The following is a 14,216-nucleotide window of genomic DNA, read 5'->3' on the forward strand; positions in this document are numbered from 1 at the left end:
AAGAATCTGTAGACAAAGGAACCACCCGGTGGCAATGATCACAGTGTACCGATATGGGACCCACTCAAAGATGCAACCACCATTAAGGGCAAAGGGAAGGATTCTTGCTGTCGTAGAGGCAACTAATTGGTCCTAGAGAGCTTTCAAATTCTATACAGTGGGACCAACCGATGATGCTACTGGCAGCAAACCCCAAATAGAAAACTTTAAAGGAACTAATCGTGGAAGCTACTAGAAATACTATTCAAGGTAAAATGGATGTCAGATGAACCAATGAGACCCGTGGCAGAGAAGAAAAATGCATGGGACGCATACAAACTATCAGGCAACACAGAAGCCTATGGTAAACATAAGCTAGTCCACAATCAAGTCACAAAGAAGGTCATGGCAAGCGAAGGCACACTACGAGAAATGTTTTGACAAGGGATGCAAATAAAAACAGCAAAGACATGTAAACTCAGAAGGAAGGGGATTAATCAGACCGGCTCCCCTGATATTGATGGTTCAACTGTTCATGATCCTGCTTGGGCAGCTGAAAACTGAGTATTTTGCATCTACATTCGCACATGAGGAATTCTGTAGAGAAGTGTTGGTCAGAAGTTTATCAAACTGTAACAGAGAGCTAATTGATTTTGCAATAAACTGAGAGCAAAGTGCAGGAGAAACTGTTGAAGAAATATGTGCACATGCATAAGTCTGAACATTCATGCACTGTACATGGCTAATTAATTAAAATGTATGCCATTCCCATACTGTGGTTTCAGTACTATTTATAGTTAACATGATTGATCTATTTCGTCCCACAAGGTTCTCAAATAGTAGAACAGAAAAAAAGACAAATGGAAGAAGTAAACAGTATGAATGAACAACCTGGCGAAGGAAAATATCCACAATATGAAATATGCTTGATAATAAGTTTGAAAAATAAAATAACCATGCAATGAGAGCTATAGAACCTTATTATGAAAGTTAAAGCAATAGCCCCAGTTTTATATCTAGCTATGAGAAAACTGATTTGATACAAATGCATGAATCTCATACTGTGGAAGCACTTCCCAACAAAGTTTCTCAAGTATTACATCACTTCACTTCAATTATCCAAACACTTGGGTTGTTGTTGTTATTTGGTTTTTAGGAGCATTAGCAACTAAGGCCATATTGCTCCGGGATATGCGGTGGTCATTCCCTGAATAACCTTTCCGCATCCTCCGTATTTGGTGGTGACGGGCTCGAACCCCGGTCTAATCAAGAAGCGTGTGCTACGCACTGCTGCTCCTTCCCACCTGGCTACGGAGGCGCCCCAAACACTTGGGTTACAATATGACAGATCTGGACTGTGTGGTGGGTGTTAGAATACCATAATTATGAAAAAGAGTGTTCTCCCCATTCCTCATATCAAGAACTCTGGATAAATATGAGTACATGCCTTCAGAAAAACACACTGATAGATCCTGGAAGACGGTATCACATGCTTTTTCAACATCAAATCATTACCTAATGCTCTGATCTGATGGCTGCATTTCATATAAGGTTCAAAATGTGTTTTCTGATTTCACTATGAGTGATGTTAAAGATTTATTTTTTTTATTTTTTTTTCCTTATTATCATGTTAGTCTTCGGTCATCTGCCTTAATTTTTTTTTTTTTTTTTTTGAGAAAACTGGTAAATCCTAGAGGTTGGTAACAGCTTAAATTAGTAGAATTCTATTCCAGTTTTGGGAAAGCAAGCAGTATGCATGGCACTATTAAGACATGTTTGTTTCTATTATATGAAAGTAACAGAGAGAGAGAGAGAGAGAGAGAGAGAGAGAGAGAGAGAGAGAGAGAGAGAGAGAGAGAGAGAGAGAGAGTGTAGGCCTGAGGCTTATGCTGCACCAGCCAAAAAAAGAAAAATTCTGAATTACCCTCAGAGAGAGAGAGAGAGAGAGAACAAGAGTCAGAAATAGAAAGGGATCATCAAGAAAGAGAAGAATGATGATATCCAGCTCAGGACCCTGGGTGTGCCAAGCCCATACTGTCCAGATTTGAGCCCCTGGGGTTAAATTGTCTTATCATTGTATAGCATATGTTGTGTTGGGACCATTGAGCTTTTTCTAGAAAAAGACAATGTTCTAAACAATTCATATATTCTTCAGAATATATGAATTGAATTGTTCACTATTTTTTTTAATGGAAATTCAGTTTGAAATTTTCCATAATTTATTTCTGTCTTTGAAAGGCTATTGATTAGTATGTAATTACCAAGAAATCAATGAAGTTTTCAGCTAGGATATTCACTATCTCTGACATAAAGGACATAGTATGTGCTTACCAGTGTACTATTGGGCTGCTATTTTGTTATCTGCCATTCAATTCTCATTTTCTTCCAGACTTCTTTAGTACTTGGTTTTTTGGTTAACTGCTAATGCAAGTTGGATCCAGGGAGCTTTTTTTACTAACATATCTAATGAATCTTGCTGTTCCATGAGTTTTCTTAGACTGGATAAAGTTGTGGGAGTTCCGATTTATTCCAAAGTTGTTCCATGCTTTGCTTTATCCTTTCTTTGTCACTAAACATTTATTCGATTTATTCCACCAATTCATTGCAGATGTTCTAGTGAGTGCATGTTCTGCTCAGCATAGCTGTTTATCATTTACATATGGAACTGCATAATTGGACATTTCTTAATAAATGATTTGTAGGTCAAATAAAGTCAAATACATAAACTAACTTGCATTTTTCCCAGTTTGCCTGCATCTTCTGTCAATGACCCACAGAGTGGGTGGTAGTGGCCATTCAAGTTTCCCAGTATATGGAAAGGAGTAGATATTTGTGTTATAAAAAAAAGAACACTTTTAAGAACTTCTAAACTGTTTTTCACACTATATCTAACTTTTGAACTATTCTTTACTTTATTTAAATCTGTGTATCTAACTTCCATAGAAAGAATTCTAAATTTATTGCTTTCATATATATAAGAAACTCTGCATATAGCGTATTTGTTACAGTTTAGTAACTGTAATTTACTCAAATATATATATATATATATATATATATATATATTTATTTGAGATTCATTATTATTATTATCTTTTTTACAGTCCCAATTTGTTAAAATCAATACTAATATTAACTTTATTATCAAGGGATGTTAAAACATTGTGGGGACCATGCCTTCACTTTCAGTTTCCTGTGTGCTGAACTCTAATGAGTGTGCAACCACTAGAAATGCTCTACTTTAAAGGGGGGGGGGGCGGATTGGAGTGTTAATAATAACTTTATCATATCTATGAAAAGAGAAACTGAACAGAACAGTAAAGTACAGTACATCAGCAGGTATTATTATTTGAAGCAAAGACCAAGAAAGTGTTCAACTTTAATATAGATACAGTCCAGGCTTGTTAAATCCACATTAAAAAGCACTGCTGACAGATTCACAAATATTGGTTGATTCGACCAATGCCCATCTCTGTCCTCATTATTCACCGTACAATTCCTTTCACTTCAAAGGTAGTACTTGTGCATATGTCTGCTCTGATATTCCCTGTCAGAGACAGTAATGTGGAATCTTTTCTTTTTGATCTTCCCTTGCTTAAAATCCCTCCACCCCATTTTGTCAGATCCATCTATTACCTCTATCATTCTCCCAACTTCACTAATCACTTGGAACTCTGACTTCCTTTCTTTGAAAGTTTATATTTTTCTAGTCCAACTTTCCTGACAGTGAAGTAATATTCCTTGGTGATTTTAATGTTCGCAACTCCAGCTAGCTTCCGTTTTCTAGTCAACACAGACCCAGCTGTTTGAGATGCTGAGACTTTTTCAATTACTAATGACCTCGCACACACACTGTTCAGTTACCTACTAGAATACCAGACAATCCTAATCATATAGCCAACACCACTGATCTTTTTCCTCATTAATAACCCTTCCAATTAGATGGTTCAGGTCCTCTAGGCACCTCAGATCACAGCTTAGCTTGGTGATGGTCTCTTTTCCAATGGAGCCTTTCTTTTGTGGCCATTCTCAACCTAGTGTTGTTTGGCATTACAAGAAAGCAAAATAGGATGATCTGAATAATTTCTTTTCCTTAGTCGGATTACTGTTTCAAATCTTCTGATGTCAACGTTTGCTCAGACCGTGTCAGTAAAATTATTCTTTCAGGGATGAAATGCTTTATTTTAAACCCCACCTTAAAATTTCATCCTTTATCTAAACCTTAGATTTGCAATAAATGTGCTAAGGATATTCAAGATAAGAATGTTACATAATGCAATTAGCTTACATCCAAATCTTCACGTTCATTTTTCTATTGTTCAACACCTGAAAAGCACTTATTAATCAATCTAAACTAGATGTTGAACAAGCTAAGAGTAGAAAACTTTCTTCTTGGCCAAATGGTAGTCAAACATTCTGATCTCTTGTCAAAGCTATTGGCCATGACTTTCATCCATCTATACACCCACCTCTGTTAAAACTTGATGGTTCTAATGACACCTCAACTAAAGATAAAGCTGACCTGCTAGCATTTTACTCTTCTTCCAATTCTTGTATTGATGATTCTTGGTAAACCATCTCCTACCATTCCCATTACTCTCCATTCAATGCCTCCTGTGGTCTTCCATCAAGAGGATGTCATAAGTCTTAATGCCAAGAAAGCACTAGGTCTTGATGGCATTTCTCCATTCATTCTCGAAACCTGTGCTCCTGAGCTTACTCCTGTTGTATCTCTTTCTTATTCCACTTGTGTTTTTCCTTCTGCTAAGAAATTGCTCACATCCAGCCAGTTCTTAAAAGGGTAATAAATCCCTCCCATCTAATTATCGTACCATTGCACTTACTTCTACTCTTTCTAAAGTAGTAGAGAAATCCATTAGCTTGCAAACTCCTAAACAATCTAGAAACCTTCCATCTGATTAATAATTGCTAACATGGATTCCCTCAGTGTCGATCCACTGGTGATATACTGGTTTATGTTACCAATCTATGGACAAATTCAATGGAAAAGTTTGATGAAACTCAAGCAGTTACTTTTGATATTATAAAGGGCTTTTGATCGTGTTTGGCATAAAGTTCTTCTAAATAAGCTTTCATCTTACGGTTTGCCATTTTTTGTAATTGAGTATCCAATCCGAAACAAAGCAAGTCGGTAGACCTGCAGCTTAGTGACCCGTCACGTTTAGCTCGCATGTCACCGCCTGCTCTTATCTCCTCTATCCCGTGACCACCAAATACGGAGGATGCGGAAAGGTCAGGGAATGACCACCGCATATCCCCAGAGCAATATGGCCTTAGTTGCTAATACTCCTAAAAACCAAATAACAACAACAACATCTTCGACCCATGCATGGTAATAAGTAATACAGATTCTAATAACGTTTGTGATTGGGATTTTCTTTCTTTTAAGTTAATCACCTCCTAAAATATGAAATTTTGCAGTAACCGTACCTTTTTATTCATAAAAAAAATGTAAATGTATTTTTGAGCCAAAAATAGGCTGAAATAGTTAAGCTGCTATTAATTTGTCTGACACTGTATAAAATATGAATGAGTGCATGTTAGTTGAATGAATGCTAAAGTAAGAAGTAAACAGTGAGAACAAAATTTACTGCCTGTAAAGATATTGCTCACCAGTTGATGAATAATATCAACTGGTTTCCTAAATGGTCACCAAATGTGTGATTACAGAATCATATATGTTCACCCAAATTATGACATATAGTAGTTTGCTTGGTGGTCATCATAATGAATGACTATTTTCTCCAGTATATAAGAGGAGTCTTTAATACTTTAATAAAAACAGCTGAATAAATAGAAATTGAGTTGACAGAAGCATAAATTAATTAGTTTGATTCTATTAGATAAGCCTATTAGGTAAGAAGTGATCTATATTACTGACTGATAATTATTATCAACACTGATATTTGATATGAAATGCCAAATGATAAAACTGGTTGACAAAAAAAAAAAAAAAAAAAAAATTTTTTTATGCTCCCCTTTAAAATTCAGGGCTATTCTTGTAGAGTTGAGTCAAAAACTTTCTAATAAAAAAGATTTCATATATTTTAAGAAAACGTTACATATAGTACTAAATATTAAACAATGGATCTTTACCCTTACCTTTACCCTTCTATTTACAAAACACTTAATTTTGTCATGTTTTGCCTTTTATAATCTTCATTAGTGTCTCCAATATGAGATTCCAACAGTAGTCTGTCAACATATTTGGACTACATTTTCCCTGGTATCTTTCTTCCATTTGAGAAATACCTTGGTAAAACCTTTCACCATGTTTGTTCATTGGAGACTGCTTCCAAGTTTTCAGGAAAAAAGTCTAAATGGTAATGTAGGAAATGAAGCTTTAACGGCAGATCTTGGTCAATCATTAACCTATGATATTTGAAAACTGAGGATGATGAAAACTTTTTAAGCACATATCTGAGTTTGAGCATATTTCCATTGAGAATCTCTCAAAATTATTTCAGAGAGAAAATTGATGACTTAATAACACAGAAAGATGTGTGATTAAGGAGGAAATACAGGAATATTCCCAAGAAGTAAACAAAGAGAAAATAATTCATTGCAAATAAAGATATCATTCAACACTTTATAGAACTGTTTATAATGTGACAGTTCAGAGGAACTATCTTTTAAATATAGGTTTAAAACAGTTTATGTGATTGGGACTATGGAGAGGAGAGGGCTGCTTTCATCGCTTTGAAAAGCTTATCTGAAAAGGAATAGTCAGAGATTATGGAATATTATGACTTTTCTTTCTGAGTCTTTCTCAGTGGAATGGGGAAGGATTAAAATTTATTTACATGTATGCTGAACAAAATCCAAATCGTAGCAGAAGAAAGGAAAAAAAAAAAAAAAAAAAACAATTAAGTGGCACTATGAAAATATATAAAAATCCAGTGAACTAGAAGGGTCTCTGAACACAGTTTCTATTGCTTGTGTCTTGATAGTGATTTTTTTTTTTTTTTTGCAAATCTTCTTAGTGATGTTCATGCCTTTATATTTATTTTTAGGAGTATATGTATCATGGAAACATATGATGAAGCAAGTATATGAAGAGAATTGTCTGTCTCATGCATGTGTGTTTGAGTGGCATTTTGCCCCTCAAACACACTTGCATGAGACAGACATAAACAATTTGCCCATGGAAGAAAATCACTGGAAGACGACAAACATTCGGACATACCAATGACTGATGTGGAATGCTCCAAATGCTTTCAGATCCGTAAGGTAATAAGGAAACCATTCGACAAATAAGAACCCACAATTTGAAAAAAAAATTTGGGTCCACGTGCAGTTTTTTCCACATTCATTAAAAGATAGTCAATGACAAGAGTGAGTTGAACATTGCAGAGAAGTCATCGAAGCTGCTAAAAGCAAACCCAACTTCCTGAATTTTAACATTATGGGTGGCGAGATGTGGCATTTTCAGTATGACACCACAACAAAACAAAGCCTAAAAAGTTCATCAAGAAATGTCACAAATCAAAACTATGCTCATAACTTTCTATGACAGCAAGGGAATTGTGCACAAAGAGTTCATGGTCATGGCCAACATGTTACTTCTGCCTACTATCTGGATGTTTTGAAATGTTTTTGCAGAGAATCCATACAGCCTTGGTATGGAGAAGATGGCAGTTGGCTCCTCTTGCAAGACAATGCATCAAGCCACGAAGCCCTCACTGTTTGGGATTCTTCGGCTAGGAAAGAAAGTCTGCATATTGTTGCACCCACCATATTCACTAGATTTAGCCCTGTGCACGTTCTTTGTTTCTGAAGCTCAAGGCATCACTGAAAGGCTGTTATTTTCATGGTATTGACACCATTCAAAGAGCTGTAATGAGAATATTGAACAGTTATACCTATCATGGCCTTCTACCAGTCATTCCAGTCGCTTCATGCAGAATGTGTGAATGTGGGAGCAAGTTATTTTGAATTAACCAAGGTTAGTTTACTCGTGTGGGATCAGTGTTTTTTTCTAGAATGTTTCATTTTTAAATTTTCACACTGTGTAATTTAAGTCAAACAAGCTCAAAAATACAGATTCCAGACATATAAAAGAGTTTTTATTTTACTTACTGCATGATTTAGAATTTCTTCTCTGGAAAATATATGTGGTCTATTACCCCTTTCACCATCTAAAGTAATGCCATACCTAAAGTAAGGTTGTAAGCAAAATTAAATCCAAATAATACCAAAAAAAATTTATTATTCTATTCATGACATAATACTAGTCTACGGATAAACTAAATCGATCGATTAAAATAATTTATATTTATAATACACAAATTATATACAGATTGGCAAGATTATGATGTACATAATGAGCTGAGCTCTCAGAGCAGCCTAAGTCAGTTCCTCAACCTGTGTGCTGCAGCACACAGGTTGAGGGACAAGTTTTGTTGGCACAAAAAATTAATAAATCCAAGTTTTATAATAAAAATTGATTAAAACAAAAATATTCATTTGTTTACGCTTCGCTGATCTGAGCGCCTTCCGGCAGTCAATGTAACATCACATTTTGATTCCTAGTACTACATCTGTTTACCTTTATTTGGCCATTCTTATCACTTAAGTCTTTCCCAGGCACCCTGCAGTGCATTTTGCAGTTGTATAAGTGCAACTTGTAAGCAGATAGTAAGAAATTTCCATTGTGTTTTAAGAACACAGAGTATTAGTATATTCTAGAAGTAACTTTAATTTTTTTTATAAATTATTAGTGATGGATAAATTTTTAGTGAAAGGAAATCATAAGAGGCAACTTGATAACGAGCTTGGAGAAAATGACAAAAACAAAAACGAGCAAACATCAAAAAAGCAGAAAACGTGTGTTATAAATATGATGATAATTATTTGACAAATGGGATTTTCATATACTGTAAAGCAACACAATTCAAATATTATTACAACACTGTTTTATACACAGAGAAGTTCTAGTAGTGAAGATAGTCATGCCTGATTTTAAACTTATACTTGATCAAGCAGTTAAAATGATCAATTATATCAAAACTAGACCACAAAAAATACATACAGTATTTTCAGAAAATTCGTCTCACTGATTAAAATGTTAACTGCATTTTTCTTTATTTTTATATAATTATGTAAATTTTTTACATATTTTCTTTTAAATTTTATGTCTGTTCAAAAAATTTCTTTTAAATTTCATGTATGTTCAAAAATAGATATTAAAAGCATTTAAAACAAATAATAGGTATATTATTAAATAAACCCAACAGAAATAATTTCCTATTTGTGAATATATGAGAATAGTAGTGTGTCACAAAATTTTAGCATCTTTAAAAAAAGTGTCCCACATCAACAAAAAAGGTTCAGAAACAATGGCTTAAGTTACTGTGACATGCTTTCGTAAAGGTGACCACAGTGGTTTCATTCAGTTTTAAAATTATATACAGTGGACCCAAATAATGATACAGAAGCCTATGGCTTAAGTTACTTAGGTTTAAGGCCTATGGCTTAAGGTTGTTAGGGTGGTTATGGCCTATGTTAGATATAAACTAATCTGCAATCAAGTTGAAAAGGAGGTTAGGCATTCAAGGCAGATTACAAGAAATCTTTGGCAAAGGATGCAAAGAAAAACAGCAAACACTTATTTATGAAAAACACTACAAGGTAGAGGACGAATCACAATTGTCCACTTAAATGGTGTAACTGTTGATGATCTTACCCAAATTGCTGAAAAACTGGATAGGTATTTTGCAACTACATTAACACTCGAGGAACTCTTTAGAGAAGTGGATGCCAGAGGTTTATCAAACACTAACAGAGTTAAATGATTTTGTAATAACAGAGAGGAGTGTTGAAGCGAAATTGATGAAAAACATAAAAAAGGCACCCGAGACAGATGGAATTTATCCAATTATATTAAGGGAAGCAGCAAAGGAAGTAAGCAAATCCTTAGCCAGGAACCTCCCCAAATCCAAAGATGCTTTGGATTCAGGGAGGTTCCTGTAAACTGGAGATGTGCAAATGTATCCCCAATTAACAAATGATGATCAAAGGGTGACATTAGTAATTACAGAGCTGTTAGCTAAACTTCTGTTCCAGAGAAAATAATGGAGTCAATGATAAAAGAAGAGTGCAGTCACAGTACGGGTTCATTAAGGGGAGTTCTTGTCTGACCAATTTGACTGGATATTGTGATGCAGTAACAAAGGAACTGGATGCAAAAAATAATTTTGATATCACACACTTGGATTTCAGAAAAGATTCTGATACTGTTGCACATAAAAGACTACTGTACAAATTGGAGCATTGTGGCATTAAAGGCAAGCTACTGCTATGAATAAATGGATGGTTGGATGGGAAAAAGAGTGGAATGGACACTGTTCCTCGTGGACCAATGTTATTAGTGGTGTCCCACAGTGTTCACTGCTGGCCCCATCATTGTTTTTTGAATTTATTAATGACATTGATGAAGGTATATTAAGCTTAATGTCTAGGTTTGCAGATAATACAGAGGTTGTTAGGGTGGTGTATTTTAACTTCAACAAATGCAAGGTACTGCAAATGGGTAGCAGTAATCCCAGAGTAACATACCAACTGTGTGGTACTACACACAGAGTATTTGGAAACCTTGGGGGTAATTGTGTAGTCATATAGGAAGTTCTCTGAGCAGTGAAGAAAGACTGCCAGGACAGCTGATATACAGAAATTTTGCTAGCATGTATAAAGATGTGATTACCCCATTGTATAAGGCAATGGTCAGGCCACATCTTGAGTACTGTATAAGGGTCTGGAAGCTTCATTTTTGGAAGGATGTAGAGCTGCTGGAATGCATGCAGAGAAGGGCAAAGAGATTGTGAAGGGGAAAAAAGGGTGCTCTCACCAAGAAGGGCTTCATTTTGCAAATTGTAGTGTCTGGACATTAGGCACCTGCGAGGTGATCTGATTGAAATGTTTACAATTTGAATGATTCAAATTGAGGAAAGATGGCTGCAGAATAGATGTGTGGAAGTTTGCCTACAGTCGACAGGTGATCACTTGCTGGAATAAACTTTCATCCACTGTTGTGGAAATGGATAGTTTGAATAAATTCAAGGAATAACTAGGGAAACTATTGGCGGGGATGGATAATTAAAAATGATTTTTTTTTTTTTTTTTGCTGATGTATCAGCTTGCTTCCTTGTCATTTGACACTACTAACATTAAAACTAAATGAGCAGGCCACAAATTATTCATACTCCTTTGTGACACAGCAATTTATTCTGCTGGAAATAACTATTACCATACATTTATATACCAGTATCACGATACTGGTGTATAAATGCGATTTTTTTTTTTTTTTTTTTTAGGAGCATTAGCAACTAAGGCCATATTGCTCCGGGATATGCAGTGGTCATTCCCTGGCCTTTCCGCATCCTCCGTATTTGGTGGTGACGGGCTCGAACCCCTGTCTAATCAAGAAGCGTGTGCTACGCACTGCTGCTCCTTCCCACCTGGCTACGGAGGCGCCTCCTATAAATGTGACACCAAACACTTTCTGTATGTTTACTCTTTCCTAACCAGCCACAGTATTGCTACTACCATAATGAGTCCATGATATTTTTACTATATGCTGGTCCTGATGTTTACAGGTACAGTGAAATTGCATGTTTTTAGCTAACAAATACGAAACCCAGTGAAGTTTCTGAAATTATACCTCATCCATAACAGGTTAACAGGTTTTCTATACACTGTGCATTACAATGTATCACCTTGCATACCACAGTTGCACTGTGCTAGAATTTGACTAACTACTATGATACGGTAAAATATGAAGTTCTCCAAGCATTGTAGACTGTTTGCAAGGACTGTTTCCGTGATGTCCTATCAATTTATCGAACAATCGCTAGTAGAGATAAGGACGTTATAATCCCATTATATAAGGCTGTTGTTAGACCACACTTGGAATACTGTGTTCAAGTATGGAGACCGCACCTAAAGAAAGACATTCAGCTTCTTGAAAGGATCGAAAGTCAGGTAACTCGCCTGTTGAGATTGGCAAAAGGACATCCATATGAGGAAAGACTTTAAATATGTGGGTTGCAGAGCTTTGAATCTAGGCACCTTAAAGGAGACTTGACTGAGGTGTTTAAGGCTCTGAGAGGCAAAAGAAAAATGAATGAGGATGAAATTTTTACGGTTATAAATGATTCTAAAACAAGGAGCCATAATTTCAAGTTACGGTGGGAGACTGGATTGCAGTAAGTTTTATTTTAGCCAGCGAGTTATAAATTCCTGGAATAAGTTACCTATATAGGTAACTAATATTTTAACCTATTAGGTAACTATATAGGTAGAGGCTGACAGTTTGGGGATATTCAAAGGTCAGCTGGATAATTACTTGAGGAAGGAGGGAAACACATAGGCTGTCCATTTCCTTTTCTCTTATTAATTTTTATTATTATGATTTATTTTTTTCTTTTTTCGTACACTTTCAATTGAGTCTTCCTTCTCCCCCGTTCTTTGTAATGTCAGTTAAGCTTTCCATTCTATCTGGACTAAAAGCAACTCATCATGCATTAAGAATCTGCTAATAGAGAGCTAATAAGTGCTCGATAATTCCTATATTCTATTATATTATGAAATCAACAGGGATTAGATTACCTTTATTTTTGATATAGGATGCTGCTTTTCCAACCAACTCTCCTAATCCAGTGCACTAACAATTCTTTGTGAAGGCGATATAAAATTTATAAAAAATGTGAAACAACTTCCCCACTGTCAGAACCCCTCAGTCTCAATATTGAGTGCTCAATCCAACTTTGGTCTACAAACACCATCCCTCTGCCAGCAAGGAAAACATTATGTAGATTGACATTAAAATTAAAATTTAAAAGATCTAAAAAGCTTAGTGAATATGGGGTGATTATTCTCTTCATTCCTTATCACAAATTATCACAGATCATTTGACCATAAATAATATTCTACACGTTTTTAATAACATCCATCAGAGATTAAAATTTAAGTTGGAAATTTAAGCAGAAACTCACTCCATAAATTTTACCATACACAGATTAGACCAAAAACTAAATTTTAGTATATATAGAAAACCCACTAATAAGGGGGATGCTTTTGCATTTCCATTGTTATCATCCCTATCCATACAAAAAAATCAGTCATGCTGAATCAATTTCTTAATGCCTTTAAATATTCTTCTATTCAAATTTCTCTAACAACAGAAATGAATTAACCAGAAGATTCACAAATAGGGATTACCCTTTAACCTCTATAAATAAAATTAAAGCATTAGCACGTGAAAAAATAAATAACAACAACCTCACAACAAACATTGTACAAAAATCTGACAAGGCCAAATACATTTCATTACCATTCCATATGTTGCGTATTGGCACAATAAACATAACCAAATATGCAAGGGCACTGACATGAAAATTATAGCAAAACCCATGAATAAATTATACACATTCTTTAGAAATCGACCTTCAAACACTACATTCCAATCACAGTCTGACCTCATATATAGCATTGCGTTTAAGCAAAAACGTTTTGCGTTCGAGCAAAACAGCACAAAGCTTCAGTTAGGGCGGGTCATTCAAATGCATTGGAACTTCCATTTCACGCAACAAATGAACAACATTCATTCGGCTTTAATGAAACAAAAATAATAAATATTCAACATAACTACTATAAATTACTTATTGTGGAAACCCTACAGATGAAGCTATGTAAAAATTCAATCAATATCTGTAGACCATTCTTATTATCCAACACTTGGTCACTTATGCATGTGCGTGAAGAAGAAACATTACAACATAAGATAAAAGGTTTCGGATTAATTGTGCGTTGCTCTTATTCCTGTGAACATGTTGCTTCAAAACGTTTTAGGAATGAAGGAATGAAGAGAATAATCACCACATATTCATTAAGCTTTTTAGACCTTTTAAATTTTAATGTCAATCTATGTAATGTTTTCTTTGCTGACAGGGGGATGGTGTTTGTAGACTGAAGTTGGGTTGAGTGCTCAATTTGAGACTGAGGGGTTTGGAACACTACTGTTCTGACAGTGGGGAATATGTTTCACATTTTTTATATCACCTTCACAAAGAATTATTGGCGTGCTGAAATAGGAGAGTTGGTTGGAAAAGAAGCATCTTATATCAAAAATAAAGGTAATCCCTGTTTATTTCATAATTAAGAATCTGCAGATAAAAGAACACTAGGTGGCAGTGATTGTAGTGTACTGATGTGAGATTTAC

General features: G+C 35.2%; 1 protein-coding gene across 3 annotated transcripts in view; it reads right to left on the reverse strand.

The window, feature by feature from the left end:
- The window catches only part of LOC150083015 (uncharacterized), a 487,383-nt gene that overhangs the window by 100,585 nt on the left and 372,582 nt on the right, over positions 1 to 14,216 (reverse strand). For all 3 annotated transcript variants that reach the window (XM_090377743.1, XM_090377741.1, XM_090377742.1), the window contains one exon: positions 8,077 to 8,152. In XM_090377743.1, the coding sequence (XP_090233869.1) occupies positions 8,077 to 8,152 (76 nt within the window). The remainder of the gene's footprint in view (positions 1 to 8,076; positions 8,153 to 14,216) is intronic.

The sequence above is a fragment of the Mastigoproctus giganteus genome, chromosome 7 (genome assembly GCF_048544385.1).
Source record: "Mastigoproctus giganteus isolate SK-2022 chromosome 7, ASM4854438v1, whole genome shotgun sequence".
Classification (NCBI taxonomy): domain Eukaryota; kingdom Metazoa; phylum Arthropoda; class Arachnida; order Uropygi; family Thelyphonidae; genus Mastigoproctus; species Mastigoproctus giganteus.